The sequence below is a fragment of the Boleophthalmus pectinirostris genome, unplaced genomic scaffold (assembly GCF_026225935.1).
Source record: "Boleophthalmus pectinirostris isolate CB_2022bp ecotype Guang Dong unplaced genomic scaffold, ASM2622593v1 HiC_scaffold_5, whole genome shotgun sequence".
NCBI lineage: Eukaryota > Metazoa > Chordata > Actinopteri > Gobiiformes > Gobiidae > Boleophthalmus > Boleophthalmus pectinirostris.
In genome coordinates, this window is record NW_026571404.1 from 37,618,908 (window position 1) to 37,643,339 (window position 24,432).

Here is a 24,432-nt window from a genome sequence, read left to right on the forward strand (position 1 = left end):
TTTTTTTATATTAATAATAGGGGTGTAACAATAACCGAAATATTGTGATATTGTATCGTCAAAGTTCTCACAATAATATCGTGGACCATCACAATGTATAGAATTACAAGTCTCTTTGCTTAAATTAAAAGTTATGGTGCAGCAACAGCTAAAAAAAGACAGAGGGAACTACATAGACCATGATCCTTTGCTCCATTTCAGTGTAGACTACAAGAAGAAATAACAGATCTAACACTTTTGAGTCTTAGTTCTTTGGATTAAGTCTTGTCAAGGATTTTTAAGAGGAAAAAGTAGCATATTCACAGTTTTGTCAACTTCCACACCGCAATAAACATCGTACCGTGAGATGTAGATCATGAAAATATCATACCGAGATTTGGATTGGATTGTTACATCCCTAATCGTGAGCTTTCCCATGACATTGCAATAAATATCGTATTGTGAGGTTCATACTGTATCGTGAGACTTGAATATTGTTACACCCCTAATAAATAAGAATATTAAATAAGTATATTTATTTATTTTTATTAAATATATATATATATATATATATATATATATATATATATATATATATATATATATATATATTTTTTTTTTTTTTAATATAGAGATTGTAGAACAGCTGGAAATGCAGTTTATTTTGGATACATTTATGTTTTTCTGTCTTATTTCATGTTCAAAGTATATTTTATGTTTTACACATCGCAAAACTGCAATTTGAAAGTTCTGCATAAATTATCAATAACAAAGTGGGGGGGGGGGGGGGGGTTGAGAGAAATGCTGAATAAATGCATCGTGTAACTAAAAAAATATCGTTTGAATAATCGTGATTTCAGCATTGTGAGAATTTTTTTTTTTTTATAATCGAGCAGCTTTACCCACTCGTTCATTTAGAGCTGGAATCACAGTGTCCCTCACGATTTGATACGATACATGGTACATGGCTCACGATACGATCTTATCATGATATGGTGATATGTGTCATAATCAATATTTTTGCAGACACCTAAATTCATAGTTTATTTATTGTTATATTTTGTATCATTTTTTGTCAGTGTGGTTTCATCTTTCATTGTAATTTTTGTTGAATATTATTATTTTTATTTGTGTTTATAGTTTAATTTGTTGTGATTAAGATTATTATATCACAGAGACTATGAATACATTTTTTTTCTTTTTATTACTTTCTACTAGGGATGGGCATGTTTAGTCGATTAATCGATAATTGATCATCAAGAATTTCGTCGATTACGTTCATTTTAATCGACAAACCGAATGTAGGTTGCTGTGCGCTATATTCCACTGAGTCGGGTCTTTCAGTCCAACAGTTGAACGGCATCAGCGCACAAGTGTTTTTTCCTTCGCTTAGTTTATGCAAATGACCCATGAGGTTGTAAGTTTGGTTTCTGTGAGAGTTGCGCAAATCTGCATTAAACACATTATAATGTCAAACGAGCTGATGTGGCTCTAGAGTGGTGATTTTTATATGTCGTAAAGTTGAATTTATTTATGCAGATTAGTAGTGCAGATAGTAATAATAATGATCATTTTAATATAAAAACGTTAATGATTAATGAAAAACCTATCGTTAATTCTCTCAACGATCGATTAAGAAAATTTAATTGAATGCCCGTCCCTACTTTCTACATTTTGTATACATACAGAAGACACCAAATATATGAAGTAAAATGTATGGAGTTATGGAGGAAAGAAAAAGTAGCCACCTTTCTATTGTCGAAAAATATTTAGTTGTGTATTTTTTTGTATTTCCATATATCTTGCATATTTGATGTCTTCTGTGTGTATCTAAAATGTAGACAGTATACAGAAAAAAAATTGCCTCACCTCCTCATTTCACTGTTGCGAGCTGCTCGATTTTTATTGTTAAATCGTTCATTAAAATTTTTTAAGAGTTTTTTAACATTTACAACTAAGTAGAGGGAATTAATTAAATGAAAGTTTTACGAGTTTATTGCCATAATGTGGAACATCTCAGGCAATATCAGAACATCTGTTACTGCCTGGTACCAGAGCTACCAGCAGGTACCAGAAAGGTTAGTTCCTCTTTAATCAGACATTAGATTTTAAATATGGAGTTAAAACAAAAAATGGTCTGATGTTTGTCCAAATAAACTCAGATCCAGACACAGATATTAGCTGAATGGCCGAGATTTTAGTGTTAGTGTTATTTAATCCTCCAGGCGCCAGATGTTTGGCCTAAAACATCACTAAAGCATTTTCCCTCTGGACCTTTATATGACCTCTGCCTCTCTGCCCGCTCACCTCTGTGCCCGCTCACCTCTGTGCCCGCTCACCTCTCTGCCCGCTCACCTCTGTGCCCGCTCACCTCACCTCTGTGCCCGCTCACCTCTGTGACTCTGTGCCCGTCACCTCTCTGCCCGCTCACCTCTGTGCCGCTCACTCCTCACCTCTGTGCCCGCTCACCTCTCTGCCCGCTCATCACCTCTGTTCTACCCGCTCACCTCTGTGCCCGCTCACCTCTCTGCCCGCTCACTCACCTCTGTCACCTCTGCCGCTCACCTCTGTGCTCATGTGCCCGCTCCTCTTGCCCGCTCCCTCTGTGCCCGCTCACCTCTGTGCCCGCTCACCTCTACCCGCTCACCTCTCTCTGTCACCTCTGCTCCTCTCACTCTCTGTCACCCGCTCTGCTCACCTCTGCTCAGGCCCGCTCACCTCTGCCCTCTGCCGCTCACCTCTGTGCCCGCTCACTCTATGCCCGCTCACCTCTGTGCCCGCTCACCTCTCTGCCCGCTCACCTCTGTGCCCGCTCACCCTGCCTCTGTGCTCACCTCTGCCCGCTCACCTCTCTGCCCGCTCCTCTGTGCCCGCTCACCTCTGTACCCGCTCACCTCTGTGCCCGCTCACCTCTGTGCCCGCTCACCTCTCTGCCCGCTCACCTCTGTGCCCGCTCATGCCCGCTCACCTCTGTACCGCTCACCCTGCTCACCTCTCTGCCCGCTCACCTCTGCTCACCTCTGTCCCTCTCACCCTGCTCACCCTCCTCTGCCCGCTCACCTCTGTGCCCGCTCACCCTCTCACCTCTGTGCCCGCTCACCTCTTGTGCCCGCTCACCTCTCTCTGCCCGCTCACCTCTGCCTCTGTGCCCGCTCACCTCTGTGCCCGCTCACCTCTGTGCCCGCTCACCTCTCTGCCCGCTCACCTCTGCTCACCTCTCACCTCTCTGCCCGCTCACCTCTGTGCCCGCTCACCTCTGTACCCTCTCACCTCTGTACCCGCTCACCTCTGTGCCCGCTCACCTCTGCTCACCTCTGCCCGCTCACCTGTGCCCGCTCACCTCTGTGCCCGCTCACCTCTGTGCCCACTCACCTCTGCCTCTGTGCCCGCTCACCCGCTCTTGTGCCCGCTCACCTCTGTGCCCGCTCACCTCTGCCCCTTTTGCCTAAACCCGAGACTAAACCGAGACTAAACCAGGACTGAAGCAGGACTAAACCATAAAAAACTTCAGTCTAACTTTTCAGTGGTTGGTCTGCAGCTTGTCTGTGTAGAGTCACTTTCCCTGTAAAGATTTACAGTACAAAAAATATATTCACTTTAATTTATTACATGAGATTTTAATGGAAAGAAAATAAAAAATTAAAACATGTGTTTGCACAAAAATAAATATCCTGGCCTGTCTGCAGATCTGACCAGTACTTTGGCCTGGTGCCACCACCTGCTTGTTTCCTTGGAGATGCAGAAGTTTAATGCCATAGTGCAGAACATTCCATGGCGACAAGGCTGAGGTGTCCAAAAGTACTTTTCAAAAATAATGATACAACATAATGGGCCTTTGAAAGGACACACACCATACAAAAATATTTTTTTACCAGGAGCTTTTACCATTAGAACTGGACACATCTAAAAAAACAACAAAAAAACAAGAACCTGCAGTTGTATTTTTCTTCAGTCAACCTCGTCTCATGAATGTATGATGTTGTCTTGAGAATCAGAAGTCAAATCACTTCATTCTATATTTTTCATGGATTGTTATGTCACAGGCAGAAATCCAGACTTTCTAAATCTATAAACAAATGAATGCGGATGTTTTGTGTTGACTGTTTGTGTACATGTTAAAATGACTCTTGTGTGTTGTGTTGTGTTGTGTGTTCAGGCGGTGTACATGTTAAAATGACTCTTGTGTGTTGTGTTGTGTTGTGTTGTGTGTTCAGGCGGTGTACATGTTAAAATGACTCTTGTGTGTTGTGTTGTGTTGTGTTGTGTGTTCAGGCGGTGTACATGTTCTACGCTCTGGCTCTGGTGTGTGATGATTACTTTGTGCCGTCGCTGGAGAAAATCTGTGAGGTGAGACTCATGAACACGCAAACGTATCAGACACAACACTCACACAGATTATTATATTCACACACTTTGATGAGTTTGATTTTAGTTTTAGTCTTTTTTAGCTTCTCTTTTTCTCTCTCAGCGTCTCCATCTGAGCGAGGACGTTGCTGGGGCGACTTTCATGGCAGCAGGAAGTTCAGCTCCAGAACTCTTCACGTCTGTCATCGGTGAGACGCTTTGGACCAAAACCAGAATTAAACCAGGACTAAACCAGAACTGAACTAGGACTAAACCAGGACTAAACTAAACCAGAAGTGAACTAGGTCTAAACCAGGGACTAAACCAGGAATAAACCAGGACTAAACCACAACTAAAACAGAACTACACCAGGACTGAACCAAGGACTAAACCAAGACTTCACCAGGACTGAACTAGAACCGAACTAGGGACTAAATTAGGACTAAACCAGAGACTAAAACAACACTACACCAGGACTGAAACAGAGACGAAACAAGGACTAAACCAGGACTGAACCAGGACTAAACCAGGACTGAACCAGGACCAAACCAGGGACTAAACCAGGACTAAACTAGGACTAAACCAAGACTACACCAGGACTAAACCAGGACTAAACCAGGACCGAACCAGGGTCTAAACCAGAACTAAACTAGGGACTAAATTAGGACTAAACCAGACACTAAATCAGGACCACACCAGGACTAAACCAGGACTACACTAGGACTAAACCGAGACTACGCCAGGACTGAACCAGAGATGAAACAAGGACTAAACCAGGACTTAACCAAGACTACAGCAGGACTAAACCAGGACTACAGCAGGACTACAGCAGGACTACAGCAGGACTAAATCAGGACTACAGCAGGACTACAGCAGGTCTATCTGTGTGTGCTGTGCAGGGGTGTTCATCACTAAAGGAGACGTGGGCGTGGGGACTATTGTTGGATCTGCAGTGTTCAACATCCTCGTCATCATCGGAGCCTGCGGCATCTTCGCTGTCCAGGTACAACACTGTCCACACAGCGGTACACAACCTGACCACAACCAAAATATTACACAAAAGAATTCACAGATGATTACAAATAAAAGAAACTTACTCTTTAATGTGATCAAGAACTGTCTGCACTTGGTCATTTTGCAGTTATAAAGTTACAGATAAATATGGAAATAAACCAGAACCAAACTAGAACTAAACCAGGACTAGACCAGGACTAGACCAGAACTAAACCAGGGACTAAACCAGGGACTACACCCAGTATTTCACCAGGGACGAAACCAGAATATAAATATAAATATAATAAAATAAAATATAGTACCTAGATATAGTACTAAAGTAGGACTAAACCAGAACTAGGCCAGGACTAAACCAGGGACTAAACCAGGGACTAAACCTGGGACTAAACCTGGGACTAAACCACATTAAACTAGGAGTAAACCGGAATGAAAACAGGACTAAACGAGTGCTAAAATATGACTAAAATAGGACTAGACCAATGCTAGACCAGAACTAGACCAGGACTAAACCATCGACTAAACCAGGGACTAAACCAGATTAATCTAGGAGTAAACCAGATTTAAACCTACATATAGTGCCTAAACATAGTGCTAAAATATGACTAAAGTAGGACTAGACCAGAACTAGACCAGGGACTAAACCAGGGACTACACCAGAATAAACTAGAACTAAACTAGAATTAAACCTAAATATAGTACCTAAATATAGTACTAAAATATGACTAAAGTAGGCCTAGACCAGGACTAAACCAGGGACTAAACCTGGGACCACACCAGAGACTAAAACAGGGGCTAAACCAGATTAAACTGGGACTAAACCAGAATTAAACCTAAATATAATACCTAAATAAAATATGACTAAAGACTAGACCAGGACTAAACCATGGATTACAACAGGGACTAAACCAGAATAAACTAGCACTAAACCAGAATTAAACCTAAATATATTACCTAAATCTAATACTAAAATATGACTAACGTAGGACTAGACCGAGAATAGACTAGGACTAAACCAGGGACTAATCCTGGGACTAAACCAGAATTAAACCTAAATATAGTACCTAAGGAAAAAGGTGGCTTGCCCTCTCCGGGTGGGTGGGGAGTCTTTGCCTCAAGTGAGGAGTTCAAGTATCTCGGGGTCTTGTTCACGATGAGGGAAGGACGGAACGTGAGATTGACAGGCGGATCGGTAGCTTCGGCAGTGATGCGGTCGCTGTATCGGACCGTTGTGGTGAAGAGGACTGAGTCGAAAGGCGAAGCTCTCGATTTACCGGTCAGTCTTCGTTCCTACTCTCACTATGTCATGAGCTCTGGGTAGTGACCGAAAGGACGAGATCGCGGATACAAGCGCTCGAAATGAGTTTCCTCCGCAGGGTGGCTGGGTGCTCCCTTAGAGATAGGGTGAGGAGCTCAGTCACACGGGGAGGAGCTCGGAGTAGAGCCGCTGCTCCTCCACGTCGAGAGGAGCCAGTTGAGGTGGCTCGGGCATCTGTTCCGGATGCCTCCTGGGCGCCTCCCTCGGGAGGTGTTCCGGGCATGTCCCACCGGGAGGAGGCCCCGGGGAAGACCCAGGAACGCTGGAGGGACTATGTCTCTCGACTGGCCTGGGAACGCCTCGGGGTCCCCCCAGAGGAGCTGGAGGACGTGTCTGGGGTGAAGGAAGTCTGGGGAGTCCCTGCTTAGGCTGCTCCCCCCGCGACCCGGCCCCGGATAAGCGGACGAAAATGGATGGATGGATGGATATAGTACCTAAATATAGTACTACAATATGACTAACATAGGACTAGACCAGGACTAGACCAGGGACTAAACCAGAATAAACTAACACTAAACCAGAATTAAATCTAAACATAGGACTGAAATGATTAAATAAATAAAATGATGAAAATAGAACTAGACCAGTACTAGACCAGTACTAAACCAGTACTAGACCAGTACTAGACCAGTACTAGACCAGTACTAGACCAGGGACTACACCAGGAACTACACCAGGAACTAAACCAGATTATACTGGGATGAAACCAGAATTAAACCTAAATATATGACCTAAATATAATACTAAAATATGACTAAAGTAGGCCTAGACCAGGACTAGACCAGGACTAAACCAGGGACTAAACCAAGGACTACACCACATTAAACTAGGACTAAACCAGAATTAAACCAGGACTAAACTAGTGTTAAAAGATGACTAAAATAAACTAGGACTAGACTAGAACTAGACCAGGACAAGACCAGGGGCTAAACCAAGGACTAAACCAGGACTAAACTATTACTAAAATATGGCTAAACTAGGACTAGGCCAGTACTAGACCAGGATTAGACCAGGACTAGACGACAACTAGACCGGAGACTAAGACAGAATTAAACCAAGACTAAACTAGTACTAAATTATGAATAAACTAGGACTAGACTGGCACTAGACCAGGACTAAATCAGGGTGTAACCCAGGGACTAAACCAGGGACTAAACCATATCAAACTAGGACTAGACCAGCACTAGACCAGGACTATATTCAGACATAAACTCGTACTAAAGTGGAATTGAACCAAGACTAAACCAGGACTATATCATTAAATGTATTGGGAAAATGCTCAAAAATACAGTGTTTTTGTCCTTAATCCCAGCCTGAGCTCGAGTGATATAATACGACCAGGTGAAGTTTAGTCCAAATAATCTGGTGTGGGCCAAAATCTACTCTCCTTCTTTAATCTGTGTTTTTAATCCCAAACAAGAGAGAGGGACAGTGAGAGAGAGATTACGTCATCTGCACTTCATGACCCGATACAGTATTCACATTTGGATGATCTAGATACACATTTTAGTTTTCATTTTGTTCAGTTTGCAGAGACACAACTAAATCACATCAGCAACTATCACTCGAAATGTGTAAATGTGAAATGTGTTGCCTAAGAACCACAGACTGTATAAAAAAGTGGACTAAGCGACAGCGTTCAGCTCCAGTCAAATGAAGCTCATCGAGGCCGGGAATTATAGAGGCGAATTTGGAGTCGAGTTCCACATTTGGAATTCTGACTGCATGTATCATAGCAGTCAAAGAGTCCAGAGAATGTATGGATGAAACAGCGAAATAAACCCCAGGATTATGTAGAGCGTTAACATTATTATTTACAGTGGCCGGCAAGTTCTAAACACTTTGACATTTTTGTTTGAAAAACAAATTTAAGTTTGACATTTGCAAATGTGCAAACAAATTTACAAAACATGAAACATGTGTACAAGTGCTGAGACTAATTAACATGTGGGAAAAACTCAAATACAAAGCCCTGAAGTACATAGACATTTTTCACAATGACCAGAATTGATGATGTAGCAGATGTAGCGTAAAGTAACTTCCAGTTAATGGTGTCTATGGCAAAATATCTGTGGAAATGTCTGGCATATTTTCCAAAAGCTTCATAAATCTGCCCCATCACCAAATCTTCAACCAACAAGGTCCACAAAGAATAAACATTCTACCATGAAGAATTTATCCACAACTATCAAGAGAAGAAAGATAAAAACTTAAAGGAAACAACGACGACGCATTAGTGACACACTGAACAAAACTAACTTTTTGGTCATTTCCACTTTTTAGGACATTCCCTTTCCGCCAAGAACTTTCTTGTTCATCTGTTTTGGGGGTTTTGTATTTGTGTTTTTGCCACAGGTAAATTTCTCTTGGTGCTTGTACAAATGTTTCGTGTTTTGTAAATTCATTTGCTCATTTGCAAATGTGTTTTATGAAACTTGGAATTTGTTTTCAAAATGTAAATGTGTATTTAAAATTTTAATTATAATTATTAGATTTATCTAATTAAATTATTGTGTTTTAATTTTGTTTTCAAACTTGTAATTGTGTTTTGTGAAATGTAAAAGCGTTTTGCACTTGCCAGCCACTGTAATTATTAGTTTATACGACCATAAATGGAAAAAAAATTTTTAAAATCCTTACGTTCTTCATTCTCATTTTGCTTATTTTAATACGATCATAAATTATAAACTTTTGTGCCTTCTTTATCTTAATTATTAGTTTAATAATGCAGTAAAATACAAAAAAAAAAAAAAAAAAAATGTATTTAGTATGCATAGTATGTCATTTATTTTACTATATGTAAATATTTGTAAAGTTTTGCCATCAATGTACAGAAGCAACCACATCAGTTTTGAATTTTTTTAATTTTGGAAACTATGTCATGAACAGGGGTGTGTTAATATACGTTTTTCTTCCCACACCTTTTGAAATGTGCTTTTCTGTTGTTTATAATGTCTATGCTGTATGTGTATGATTATTGTTTCTGTCTTGGCACAAACTGGAAAAAAAAACAAATCAAATCAATGCGAACATTTTTAGACCAAAATGACAAGTCTGACAGCTGCAGTTACAGAGAGACAGGCAGTGTTTTTTCATTGTTTTTAGAAGGTGAATTGGAGCCAGAGTCCATGGAGCCAGACGTGCACCCATAATCACTTCCTATTTGGAATTTATACGCTACATAATTAGGCCACAGTATGATATATATATATATATATCTCGATACAGTGCACTTTCAATTTGATATGATATATTTCAAATCAGTCTGATATGGTTCAATAAAAAATAAAGGCTAAAACATGACTGTGCCACTTAAAGTCTATGTTAAATCACTTCTTGTGCACAAAGTTCATATGAAACACAAACATTTTAATCATCAAAACAAAGAAAATGTCAAATATGTCACATAAACAAGTTTCTGTCAACTAAACTGTAGTGGTGTAACAAAATATTTTAGTAAATTATACAAGATTCTCATGGTCATGGAAATCCTAGAAAAGTTGTGAAAATTGAAGTCATTTTCCAGGTCTGAAAAAGTCATGGGATTTTGTAAATCCAATGAAAGATTTGTAAAAGTCATGGAATTTGAGTATCTCTTTCACACATCTCCAGTGTTCTGTTAAGTTCTCATGAGGCTGTTCTGATTATTTCTGAACGTCTTTGCCTTTAGTTTAAAAGAGACGACAATAAATGCACTGACCGTTCCAAAACTAGAATCCCAAACCATAAGGTGAGTGGAAAGAGTTAACTTCATAATTTTCATATTTAGCCCTAAAAGTTTGATCAATTCTACACATGTAGTTGTGTAAGTCAAGGAAAATTCACTTTAGATCATGAAAAAGTCATAAAAAAGTTTTGAAATTTTATCAAAGTGGGAACCCTGAATATACCGAAAAATACTCTTGGCAATATATCGATACAGGAGTCCCCGATATCAATACTGTATTATCACATTAAACAATACGATATATATTAATATTTTGATATATTTACACACCCCTACTAAGGACATAACAACAGTTTGCACTAGACCCTCTGCTGCCCCCCTGAGGCTCCTCATGTCCGAGCTCTGTCCACACACACGTCACACTCCTGTTGACCCGAGTCTCTTTTGTCTCTGCAGACGATTCGTTTGTCCTGCTGGCCTCTGCTCCGAGACTCCACCTACTACACCCTGTCCATCTCTGCTCTCATAGTGGTAAAGTATTTAAAGTACTACACCCTGTCCATCTCTGCTCTCATAGTGGTAAAGTATTTAAAGTACTACACCCTGTCCATCTCTGCTCTCATAGTGGTAAAGTATTTAAAGTACTACACCCTGTCCATCTCTGCTCTCATAGTGGTAAAGTATTTAAAGTACTACACTGTCCATCTCTGCTCTCATAGTGGTAAAGTATTTAAAGTACTACACTGTCCATCTCTGCTCTAGTATTTAAAGTACTACACCCTGTCCATCTCTGCTCTCATAGTGGTAAAGTATTTAAAGTACTTCACTGTCCATCTCTGCTCTCATAGTGGTAAAGTATTTAAAGTACTTCACTGTCCATCTCTGCTCTCATAGTGGTAAAGTATTTAAAGTACTACACCCTGTCCATCTCTGCTCTCATAGTGGTTTTTTGAGTAAATACTTTTGATACTTTTGAGTAAATGAAGTCGTGATGGTGCTGAATTTAATGTTTTGTTGGTTTTTTTTTATATTCATGCTGTATGTTTAAACTTTTTCTATTGTTAAAATGTAAAAGCTGCTTTAATACATTTGTTGGCTACTTGTCGAATACCAGCACTAGGGCAAAAAAAACTTATCAAATTTTAAAAAATAAAATAAAATGTACATTTCCTTTAACTTGCTACCAGAGTTTCTGATTTTTAATGAAAATTGAGGTGAATCGATACATTACATGACTTTAGATCAGGGGTGGGCAACATTTTTTTCCATGGGGCCACACCAAAAACAGAAAATACTGTATTTTCCCGGCTATTAGACGCACTCTTAAGCCTCTAACCGCAACAAAAAACGACCGTGCGCCCCACAACCCAGAGCGCCCCATACACAAATCCACTCAGGTGTCCCAGCACGACTTCAGTAAACTACAAAGCCGCACCACCTGCAGAACACACAAACACACACGGAGCAGACAGCGACCGCACAGCGAAACACACCCACAGACACACTCATCACTCCACGCCGACGAGGAAAGAACAAACCGAAAAAGCAAGTGCAATGTGCCACTTCTAGACACAAGTGAACAACTGAGTCACTGTGAACACGCCGACAATCCGTTGGTCCCAGACACACCCTCCCTACACGCCACAACTGAACAAAGCCCAGAGTCACCGTGAACGAACAAACAAACAAAACCACTCACCCATCACACTGTTGGGTTTCCTTTAAAGTCCAGTGCGGTTTATTTGTGAAAAAAGTTAGAAAATAGACCATTTAATGACAGTGTGTCTTATAATCCAGAGCGACTAAGAGCCCTGAAAATACAGTATTATGAGGCCAAAATGCTTAACTCAGTTCTGCATAATATGAATTGTATTTCTTTATAAAAAGCAGTAAACAGCATTGTTTTGATGAGCTCGTATCATTGATAAGAGTTTATGCTCTGACTAAACAATGAAAAAGTGAGGTTGCCTTATAAAAAATGTCATTTAGAAAGCACCTCTAAAATAAAAGTAATGCAGCTTTAATCCATGCATGAGGTCAAATTATGCAATATGTTTATTTTGTCATTGAAAATGATGCCGAGGTCTGCTTTAAAACATATTTTTGTGTCATTTTGTGCATCTTCTTTCTGAAAATATTGACTTCAACATTTTAATTGTCATTGAGGCAGTGATCCTCGACTGAACCCTGCGGGGAATGGGAAGCCTTGCCTATTCTGTATTTCTAAGTCGAAACCGTTATTGCCTCATAATAATGTGTGTTCTGTTTTTGTGTTTTTGCTTCTTTCCCACAGTTCATATACGATGAGAAGGTGGTCTGGTGAGTTCATGTTCCTCTGTGAAGCTCCTGTCCGTCTCTGTTAAACCTGTGTTCTGATCTAAACTCTGTGATTTCAGGTGGGAGGCCCTCACGCTGATCCTCATGTACTTTGTCTACATTCTAATCATGAAGTGAGTCTGGAAACACATTTACATAGAGTTAGTTTAAAGTGCACGTGACAGCTTACAACACTCATTTCACATTTCACATCCTGCCTAGTTTTGTCTAATTTCTCAATGTTGGTGAAGATAAGAAGGTAGTTAATTCTGATTAGACTAATACATGAATTATAACACTTTTATTTTATTGATGTAAGGCTGAAATTGGCAGAAAAATGTATTTGTTGTGTGTAAACTTTTTGTATTTTTTATGGAAGATACTGTGTTTCATCGCATTTTGAATTTTAAATGCCGTTGAAACTTTGAATTTTTTAACTCTGAAAAAACATATTTGAATGTCACTGGAACATTTAAGTGTACATTTTCAGTTTTTAAAATTCAATATAAAAAAATGCAGCTCTTAAATATTCTGCACAAATATTTTCAAGCCCTCAAATTCAACAGTCAAAATTCACAGTGTAAAATTTGCAGTGAAAAAATTAGCAGGAAGATCCAAGTGCCAAGGCAGAAGCAATCGATCCAAAGTGATCTAACTTAAGACGGGCGTACACTGTGCGATTTTTGACCCTTTTTGAGCCGATTTTTCACTCACGTCTATTTTGGGGATCAGGCCGAGTTTTGGCTTCATCGTGTTTCGTGTAGTAAACATGGGGTAAAGAACCGATTAATACCTCACGACCAGCTCCCGATCGGCATTCGTAGGTCACAAGAAAATCAAACTTGTTTGAAATCCATTCGCCTCTTATGAGGGTTTCACTCTGTTGAAGTCGTTCCACGAGCCGATTTGCCAGAATCTGTCAGACTGAGCATGTGCGGATACAGAAGCAGAAGCAGGATATGAGGTTGTGGAGGACGATGGCGCCGGCGAGTGTTTTGGACACAGGACATGGAGGCGCAGCTAATGGAGCAACACAGAACACAAGTTTGGTGAAAAACTTGATGCTACTTACCACCAGTTCCTTCTGAAAAACTGACAACCTGTACTGCCCACGTCTGTCCACGTCTGCCCACGTCTGCTCACGTCTGTCCACGTCTGCCCACGTCTGTCCACGTCTGCCCACATCTGTCCAGCCATTTCTTTGACCAGATTCGTTGGCTCTTCTTTTTGGGCTTGTCTGCGCAGAGAATGGCACAAATTGCCAAGGCAGTGCGTCTGTTTTTTGACTGGATCAGCATTGTGTCTCTGGTTTTCTAATTCTGTGGTTTTCTTCTTTGTGGTTTTCTTTGTGGTTTTCTACTTCAGGGAACAAAACTCTGGTCGTTATGTGATTGTACAGTGTGCGCCAGCAGGTCACGTCCGAGCATCAGTTCGTACAGTGTGAGAACATGATTCGTGGCTGTGAACTTTTAAACCCTGCGATTTGGTCGTACAGTTTAAGATGGGGCTGAGTGACATGACCAAAAATATCGCACAGTGTACGGCCGGCATTAGTAACAAGCAGGAAATGATGTCGTGAACTAGGGATGGGCATGATTAATCGATTAATCGATAATTGATCATTAAGAATTTCATCGATTACGTTCATTTTAATCGACAAACTGAATGTAGGTTGCTGTGTGTAGTGTGACCAAACAGGTGTGTACATGTGTCTCTGCATCAGAAGGAGCGAGACACAAACAGTGGGTCAGTCTGCAACGTACTGAAACACAAATGTGGATTTAACGATGACTTGTACAAGAAATTCCACACTTTCCGTTGTGTTCGGGACAAGTGTGAGTCCATGTGCACAGTGTATAAAGCAGCACATATGTTTCTGTGTCCAGTGGGAAAAAGTTTTACCAGGTGAGAGTCGCTCAATGTGGATGACGAGGCCCCGCCCCCCTCCCCCCGTACGCTGTCCTGGTTTTGACAAACACAAATCTGGTCACACTAACCTGTATTCACCTGAGTCATGTCTTTTAATCTGACAGAAGTTGAACCACATCAGCGACACAAGAGCTGTAGTTTTATCTTCGCTTAATTTATGCAAATTAGTGATGCAGTTTTAAGTTTTGTTTCTGTGAGAGTTGAACAAAACTGAATTAAACACATTATAATGTCAAACGGGCTGATGTGGCTCTAGAGTGGTTATGGTTTATATGTCATAATGTTGAATTTATTTATGCAGATTAGTGCAGATAGTAATAATAATGATGATCATTTTAATATAAAAACGTTAATGATTAATCGATAATCGATCGTTAATTCTTCCGATGATCGATTAAGAAAATTTCATCGAATGCCCATCCCTATCGTGAACCAATCTGATTGGTCAGAATTCGCCTCATCAAAACCTCATCTCTTTTATTCCTTATTAAGTGTAAACTCCGCCCACAGATGAGAGCAGCCAATAGGAAACAGCCTCTGTCCTCCTCACTCACAGTATCGCTGTTTCTGTCTTGGCGTCTTGGATCTTTACTGTGAAATTTTTCACTGAGAATTTTACACTCTGAATTTTGACTGTTGAATTGAAGGGCTTGAAAATATATGTTCTGAATATTTAAAAGGTGAAATTTTCATTCTGCATTTGAAACCTATTGAAAAAGTCTACTTAAAAGTTCAACAACTCAAATTCAGAATAAACATAATCTTTTTTTAAAGTTAAAAAATTCAAAGTGTGAAATTCAGCTGTATTTAAAATTCAAAATCTACAATCTATAAAACTTTTCTTTGCAAGATTTTTTACTCAAACTGATGTAAAAGCAAATACTTAATATTTGAGCACAGGTACTACTCCACCAAACCAAGTCCTTCTAAAAAAATCATGAAAACCTGTCATACGCGCTTTGTTTGGTTTGATATTTAGTTTATATTTGACTCTTGTATTTTCCAGATGTAATTCCTACGTGGTTCGGTTTTTGGAGCGGAGGAAAAAGAACTCATCAGCTCTGAGAAACGGAGCGGCCAATAACACGGAGCAGGAGGACGGAGAGGCCACAGCTGTACTGCTCAAGAAAGGTCAGAGGGCAAATCTTACACTGACCTCACTGAGCTTCATTTACACTCAAATATGTCACCAAGAGGGAAAGGTGCATTAAACCATTTGTCCCTAACTTCCCTAACAGTGACATCATGCTGGGGGTGTTCTACATGTATGTGTATTTGTGGAATGTTCACCAGTTACCATGGAGACCCAGTGCACACATTACAAAACACTGCCAAAAAAGTTTTAAGACAGTTTTGACAATTCAGAAGAAATACAAAATGGATTTAAACAACACATTTTTAGCACAAATCAGCCTCAGACAGAGCAGTGCCTACAGTTTTTATTTATTTATTTATGTTTATTAAGGACATCACAATCGCATTAGACAAGCCAGATGCATTGCTTTGAGTGTTTTAGCACAAGTGCGATTTTTCAACACCTGTCCATATAAAAATATAAACTACACACATAAAAACAGAGAATACAAGACACATAAATTACATACAGATAAAATATATACAGAACATTTTCACTGGATGCAGTTTTGATTGGAAACATACAATAATTTTAATTTCCTTTTAAATTTGTTGTTGTTGGTTTTCAATTTTAAATGAGCTGGTGAATCTTTCCACAGACTGGTGCCTTTAAAAGAGAACGAGGACTGACCCAGAGTCGTCCTGTACAGAGGAACAACACAATCACCACGAGTAGCTCCTCTTGTGTTCGCTCTGTGTGAACATTTTATGGTCCTGGCAAATTCTGAGTGCAGTGGTGTATCCCAGTTAAGACACTTCAAAAATAATTTAAGATTATTAAAATTGATAAAGTTTTCAAAGTTAAAAAGTTGATGTTTCTTTTGTAATGTCACAGTGGTGCCAGTGTTTGGGCTTTTTGTCAAGGATCTTAAGGGTCAGTTTGTAAAATGATCAAAGTGGTTTCAGTGGAGTTGAGGAGCCTGGGACCATGAGGTGATACAATAAGACAGATGAGAGAAGATCATTGTGTTCATGAATAGTTTAGAGGTGTGGAGCGATAGATCTTTATGTATGAAACAAAAGCAACTGAGACTAGTCTTAATCTTCTTCACCAAGTATTTTGTGTGACTGGTAAATTTTAAATTTTCATCTAGAATGAGGCCAAAGTATTTAACTTCAATGACTGCTTGAATTTAGCATCACACCCTCAGGGAATGTCGCAAAGTATTAGTACTTTTGCGATGCGACTAGTATTTTAGTACTTTTTAAATGTGGACAGTACACAGCAGACTTCAGTTTGACGTCAAGAACTGCTTATACAACATTGATGCCTTCACATGGTTTGGGAAAGATGATCCTTTGCAGTTTTTTTATGAGTGGAAAAGTAATTTTTTCATTCATTCATTCATTCAAGTCCAGAATTTGAGTGTCTCTTTCAAGCAGCTCCGTCGTTCTGTTAAGTTCTCATGAGGCTGTTCTGATTATTTCTGAACGTCTGCACCTTTTGTTTAAAAAAGATGACAATAAATGCACTGACAGGATTTTGAATGTTAAAAACTATAATCCCAAACCATAAGGTGAGTGGAAAGAGTTCACATTTCAGATTTAGCCCTAAAAGTCTGATCAATTCTACACATATATGTGCTGTAAAGTCATGGAAAATTCACTTTAGTTTCATGAAAAAGTCATGGAAAAGTTTTGAAATTCAGTCAGTGATAAAGAGCGGGAACCCTGGAGACATGGTGAGCCCCGACCTGTTACTCAGTGCTCACCACAACACTTTTGCTGCTCTCTGACATGTTGAAAGGTCAAAGTTTATCTCATCTCGACAGTTCTCCAGTGTTTTCCAACTTTCCTGTTCAAATTACAATATAAGTGTGTGTTCACGTGCAGTTTTGATGTTGGTTTTTGGTGTTTACGATAATTACCACAGAGCGTGAAGGCAGCATACACCTGTACTGGGGCAGGACACATTTAGATCAGATCCTTGGGGTAAAATGGTTGAGTGGTTCTGATGTCTGTGACTGTCTCTTCCAGCGAATCACCAGAGGAAGACGTCTGTGCTGATGGTGGACGAGCTGCTCAGCGCCTATCCACACCAGCTCTCCTTCTCCGAGGCCGGGATGAGGATCATGATCACCAGCCACTTCAGCCCCAGGACCAGACTCACTATGGCCTCACGCATGCTCATCAACGAGGTACTGGACCAGGACCGGACCAGGACTGGACCAGGACTAGACCAGGTCCGGACCAGGACTGAACCAGGACTGAACCTTGACTAGACCAGGACTGGACCAGGACTGGACCAGGACTGAACCAGGACTGAACCAGGAATAAATAAGGACTGAACAAAGACTGAACCAGAAGTGTACCAGAACTGGACCAGGACTAAATGAGGACAGAACCAGGACTGAACCAGGTCTCCCCCCTTCCTCTCTCTTCAGAGGCAGCGTCTGATCAGCTCCAGGACCCTCACAAACGGAGACTCGGATGCGGTGGGGGTGAAGGCCGGTCTACGGAAGAGCGCAGAGAACGGCCTGACGTCAGCCGCGGGGGGAGGGGCCGACCGCCGTGACGACCGCGAAACAGGAAACGACACGGAGAATGAGGACAACGACAACAACGAAAACGACGAAGACGAGGAAGAGGAGGAGGGAGAGGGGCCTTTTGTGCCCTTCCAGTGTCCAGGTAAAACTAGGACGAGGATTTAACAAGAACTAAACCAGGTTCAAACAGCACTTCACTGGGATCACATCAGGATTAAACTTAGGCTGCGTTCAGACTGCAGCCTGAAGTGACCCAAATCCCATTTTTTGGCCTCTATGTGACCTGAATCTGATCTTTTAATGACAGTCTGAACGACACAGATCCGATTTTTTCAAATGTGACCCAGGACACTTGGATATGTGCTCCTGAAACTGATACATATCTGATCTTTTGACATGTGACTTCAGTCTGAACGGCCAAAGTGCATTCATCCACCTACACGTTATCAACAAGACACAAACGTCACTATTCTGCGCTGAAGTAGGTGAAAATTGTTAATGAACTCCGTGTCACTGAAGTGAAGCACATCACCACTCACCACTCTTGGCTCCGGCTCCACATCCACACGTTCCTTTCAACAGACGTCGCTGCCGCTGTCCCACAAAACACCACGGCCAAAAACCTCGTCCTTCTCCTTCTCAATCTCCTCTTTAAAACAAGTAAGTTGTTCATGTTCTGGCTCCGGTACGAGAGGAACTTTAAAATCTCCAGGTGCTCAATGCTGCGTCCATGTTTGGACAACTTCTGTAAACACAGAGACGCTCGCTGGGGTTGACGTCGTCGTGTCTCCAGTCACATGTGGGACACTTTCGGGTTGTTTAATGTTCACACTGGAGTCACATACAAGTCACATTTGATTGGAAATGTGAACGACCTCACAAAAACATCAGATTTCACCAAAAAATCGGAATTGAGCGTTAAGCCCTGCAGTCTGAATGTAGACTTAGATCTTAACCAGGACTAAACCAGGACTAGACCTCAGATTTGGTTTAAACTGGAAGAAGCTACTTGGATGAGACAAAACGTACAGTATTAACTTTAAAACCCTCCGACTGATGGAATTCCAAGTCCTATATTACCATAGGGAAATTTATTTTATAAAATCAGAGACCAGGAACCGACATTTCCTGTTGAAAGTCAAGTTCTAGTAATAACAATAGAACAGAGCAAGTTTAACAAACTCTCCATCTCACTCCAAATCACTAAATCCATTCAGTTCTTCATCCTCGGTGTCACTTCTGAGCAACTCGGCCTCAACCTCCGGAGGTAAACAGAGCGACGCCTCCTCTTCTGTGTCGCTGTCGTCAGACTCAGCATCAGTTCCAGTTAGAATTATTCGGGTCTTTCTGAATCCCGACAGGATGGTTTTAGTGTCACTGAAGTCCAGGCTTTGTCCATCCATCCAGTGACTTCAGGAAAGTTTCCTGGTGCATCCTCCTGGTGTCACAAGCCAGGGTCAAAGCACCATAGTAGCAGTAATTAATATCACCATTTTCTTAGAGCTGCATTACGATTGTTGTGATCACGATTCATGTAACTCTTTTATACAGTCTTTAAGAGGTGACTAAAGCTGAATGTGCTGTATGTATCTGAAAGTTTATTCCTCACTGTGATTGCTTGTATCCAGCTGTCAGGAGGAGTGGGTGATGGAAAGTGTCAGTTTATGAGCACAGAGCTGCACTGACAAAAAGTGGAGAGTCAGAATATGTCCATTTAACCAAAATACTGTCACAAGGATGAGATCGTTCCATTTTTATTATCACATCTACACCAAAGTTTCTTCAGTGAACACGCTGTCCTCTCATTTGCAGATGAGTGGTTTTAAATCTCAGTGTTTTGCATTTTCCAGGTGGAGTGTTGAATAAGTTCAAGTGGCTCTTGGCCTGGCCCCTCAGCCTCATCTTTTACTTCACCATCCCAAACTGCTCGAGTCCGCGCTGGGAGAACTACTTCATGCTCTCCTTCCTCTCCTCCACCATGTGGATCGCAGGCCTCTCCTACATCATGGTCTGGATGGTGAGTGTGTGTGCATACCACAGCTTTTCTATTATTATTATTTTTTTAATTGAGTCATTTTGCAGCACTACAAAACTAAACTAAACTGCTAATAGACTACAGCTGCATGGATCATGACTGAAAGAGTTTAGGCTGAAGTAAAAAGTACTTCTAATGCCAAACCCTACACATGCATCACAAATTTCGGACTTCCAGTCATTGCGCATTGCATACTGCGAAAAAGTGAGCATCAAACTGCCATGTTTGTTTTCCCAGTTTTCCCACATTACATTATAATATTACTGTATTTAAAATGTCAAACATTACTTTACTGTTGCAGCACTTTTAATTTACTCTCACCAAAATAACTGTGAAGATGCTGAACTATTGCGCCGTATATGGACTAAACCAGGACTAATCCAGGACTAAACCAGGACTAAACCAGAACTGAACCAGGACTGAACCAGGACTAAACCAGGACTGAACCAGGACTAAACCAGGACTGACCCTAGAACTGAACAGACTAAACCAGAACTGAACCAGGACTGAACCAGGACTAAACCAGAACTGAACCAGAACTAAACTAGAACTGAACCAGGACTAAACCAGGACTAAACCAGAACTGAACCAGGACTAAACCAGGACTAAACCAGAACTGAACCAGGACTAAACCAGGACTAAACCAGAACTGAACCAGAACTAAACTAGAACTGAACCAGGACTAAACCAGGACTAAACCAGAACTGAACCAGAACTAAACTAGAACTGAACCAGGACTAAACCAGGACTAAACCAGAGCTGAACCAGGAATGAACCAGGACTAAACCAATACTAAACCGGGACCAAACCAGAACTAATCTTGGACTAGAACTTAGAATCTAGGAGTGCACCTGAGAGAACCCTCGAGTGTGATCGGGCGTCAGCTGCGTTGAGCTCCCTGGAGTGTGGAGTTGTGCGCCGGTCCTTTCGCTCGTGATCACGGTTTGACACGGGCGTGTCTCTGCTGATATCGCTGTGATTTTAGCAAATTTGTATGAAGAAAATGAAAAACCCACCACTTCAGTCCAGGTTCAAAAAGCTGTAATGCTGAACATTAGTGCGTTACAGCAAAAAGCAACACTTTACAGTCATTTGTTACTTTTATAACACGTTACTCCCAACACTGTCTACAGGGTAAGACTTTTGAAAAATCATCACTCAGATCGTCCCATACACTAACCCCTCCAACAGAAATACAGTCTTTTTTTTTTCATTTTTAATTAATACTGAATTAATACTTCCTTTGGTGTACTTCCTTGTAGTTGTGATAAATATTTAGTTTAGTGCTGGTTTAGACCTGGTTTAGACCTGGTTTTAGTTCTAGTTTAGACCTGGTTTAGTCCTGGTTTAGTCCTAGTTTAGACCTGGTTTAGTTTCTGGTTTTAGTCATGTTTTAGTCCTAGTTTAGACCTGGTTTAGTCTTGGTTTTAGTCCTGGTTTAGTCCTGGTTTAGTCCTAGTTTAGACCTGGTTTAGACCTGGTTTTAGTTCTGGGTTTAGTCCTGGTTTAGTCTTGGTTTTAGTCCTGGTTTAGTCCTAGTTTAGACCTGGTTTAGTCCTGGTTTTAGTCCTGGTTTTAGTTCTAGTTTAGTCCTGGTTTTAGTTCTAGTTTAGTCTTGATTTTAGTCCTGGTTTAGTTCTGGTTTTAGTCCTAGTTTAGACCTGGTTTAGACCTAGTTTTAGTCCTGGTTTTAGTTCTAGTTTAGTCCTGGTTTTAGTTCTAGTTTAGTCTTGATTTTAGTCCTGGTTTAGTTCTGGTTTAGTCCTAGTTTAGACCTGGTTTAGACCTGGTTTTAGTCCTGGTTTTAGTTCTGGTTTAGTCCTGGTTTAGACCTGGTTTTAGTCTTGGTTTTAGTCCTGGTTTAGTCCTAGTTTAGACCTGGTTTTAGTCCTGGTTTAGTCCTAGTTTAGACCTGGTTTAGACCTGGTTTTAATCCTGGTTTTAGTTCTGGTTTAGTCCTGGTTTTAGTTCTGGTTTAGTCTGGTTTAGTCCTGGTTTACTCTTGGTTTTAGTAGTATTTTAGTCCTAGTTTAGACCTGGTTTAGTCTTGGTTTTAGACCTGGTTTAGTCTTGGTTTTAGACCTGGTTTAGTCTTGGTTTTAGTCCTGGTTTAGTCCTGTATTAGTCCTGGTTTAGACCTGGTTCAGTTCTGGTTTTAGTTCTAGTTTAGTCTTGATTTTAGTCCTGGTTTAGTCCTAGTTTAGATCTGTTTTTTTGTTGTTTTTTTTTTTTTTTTTCATTTTGAATTAATACTGTGTTAATACTTCCTTCGGTGTACTTCCTTGTACTTGTGGTAAATATTTCTAGTACTTTCACAAGTGTAGAGCTGTTGCCTGTGATGCAGAATACAAACATCTCCTATACTTGATAAAAATGTGAGTCTGGTCAAGTTCAGGTGAGTGTGATTGACAGGTGGATGAGCCAATCACAGACACGCTCCATCTGGATCCAAAAAAAAAAAAAACCAAACATGACTCACGAGGAAAAAAGAAAGAAAATCACATCACAGGGGAGTGAAAAACAGCTCCCTGATTCTGTAGATTCAATGATCAAAGCAGTAAAGATGAGGGATGTTTGAAGTTGGTTTTGGAGCGGCACAAAGGAATCCCTGCGTCAGTGTCATCATCCCTCACTCTCGTCACGTCTCTCTCTTTGTGTTTTTCCAGGTGACGGTGATCGGTTTCACCCTGGGCATCCCCGACGTGATCATGGGCATCACGTTCCTGGCGGCGGGCACCAGTGTCCCAGACTGCATGGCCAGCCTGATCGTCGCGCGCCAGGGTCAGTACACTTTACTCCAAACCAGGGATTCACGACGTTTGTTATCCTGCGTCTCCCCAAAGCACGTCTCACACTCCAGTACCGCTCCATCCTGGACCTGGGTTTATTTGGGTTTTTCTAAAAGAGGTTCCAGGTGGTTAAACACAGGGACAGTCAGGATTTCCTGTAGATCAGGGGTTTCAAACTGGGTGAAAGTGAGCCTCCCCTTAGAGACCCGGGTTAGTCCTGTTTTAGATCTAGTTAAATCCTGGTTTAGAACTGGTTTTAGTCCTGGTTTAGTCCTAGTTTAGAACTGGTTTAGTCCTGGTTTTACTCCTGGTTTAGAACTGGTTTAGTCCTGGTTTTACTCCTGGTTTAGTCCTGGTTTTAGTCTTGGTTTAGATCTGGTTTTAGTCCTGGTTTTAGTCCTGGTTTTAGTCCTGGTTTTAGTCCTGGTTTAGTCCTGGTTTTAGTCCTGGTTTAGTCCTGGTTTAGTCCTAGTTTATTGCTGGTTTAGACCTGGTTTAGTCCTAGTTTAGAACTGGTTTAGTCCTGGTTTTACTCCTGATTTTAGTCCTGGTTTAATCCTAGTTTAGTGCTGGTTTAGATCTAGTTTTTGTCCTGGTTTAGTCCTGATTTTAGTCCTGGTTTAGACCTGGTTTTAGTCCTGGTTTAGATCTGGTTTTAGTCCTGGTTTAGTCATAGTTTAGACCTGGTTTAGACCTGGTTTAGTCCTAGTTTAGTCCTGGTTTAGTCCTGGTTTAGTCCTAGTTTAGTCCTAGATTAGTCCTGGTTTAGACCTGGTTTTAGTCCTGCTTTAGACCTGGTTTTAGTTCTGGTTTAGTCCTGGTTTAGTCCTAGTTTAGTCCTGGTTTAGTCCTGGTTTAGACCTGGTTTTAGTGCTGGTTTAGACCTGGTTTAGTCCTGGTTTAGACCTGATTTTAGTCCTGGTTTAATCCTAGTTTAGTGCTGGTTTAGATTTAGTTTTTGTCCTGGCTTAGTTCTGGTTTAGTCCTGATTTTAGTCCTGGTTTAGTCCTGGTTTAGTCCTGGTTTTAGTCTTGGTTTAGATCTGGTTTTAGTCCTGGTTTTAGTCCTGATTTTAGTCCTGCTTTTAGTCCTGGTTTAGTCTTGGTTTAGTCCTAGTTTAGTCCTGCTTTTAGTCCTGGTTTAGTCTTGGTTTAGTCCTAGTTTAGTCCTGGTTTTAGTCCTGGTTTAGTTCTGGTTTAGACCTGGTTTAGTCCTGGTTTAGTCCCGGTTTAATCCTGTTGTGGTCTGGTGCAGGTATGGGCGACATGGCGGTGTCCAACTCCATCGGCAGTAACGTGTTTGACATCCTGGTGGGTCTGGGTTTGCCCTGGGCCCTCAAGACTCTGGCCATCAACTACGGATCAGACGTGAGTACAGAGGTTGTGGGTTAGACTCCTGATGCCTCTGGGTGTTACTGTGGCAGA

At 41.0% G+C, this 24,432-nt stretch overlaps 1 protein-coding gene across 1 annotated transcript in view; it reads left to right on the forward strand.

Annotated features, from left to right (window-relative positions):
• The window catches only part of LOC110168528 (sodium/potassium/calcium exchanger 3-like), a 135,906-nt gene that overhangs the window by 91,280 nt on the left and 20,194 nt on the right, over positions 1-24,432 (forward strand). Inside the window, exons 7-18 of the mRNA XM_055162462.1 lie at positions 4,252-4,326; positions 4,448-4,532; positions 5,223-5,326; positions 10,776-10,850; positions 12,613-12,638; positions 12,716-12,769; positions 15,571-15,695; positions 17,676-17,836; positions 18,083-18,326; positions 20,035-20,201; positions 22,886-23,000; positions 24,263-24,375. Of these exons, the coding sequence (XP_055018437.1) occupies positions 4,252-4,326; positions 4,448-4,532; positions 5,223-5,326; positions 10,776-10,850; positions 12,613-12,638; positions 12,716-12,769; positions 15,571-15,695; positions 17,676-17,836; positions 18,083-18,326; positions 20,035-20,201; positions 22,886-23,000; positions 24,263-24,375 (1,344 nt within the window). The remainder of the gene's footprint in view (positions 1-4,251; positions 4,327-4,447; positions 4,533-5,222; positions 5,327-10,775; positions 10,851-12,612; positions 12,639-12,715; positions 12,770-15,570; positions 15,696-17,675; positions 17,837-18,082; positions 18,327-20,034; positions 20,202-22,885; positions 23,001-24,262; positions 24,376-24,432) is intronic.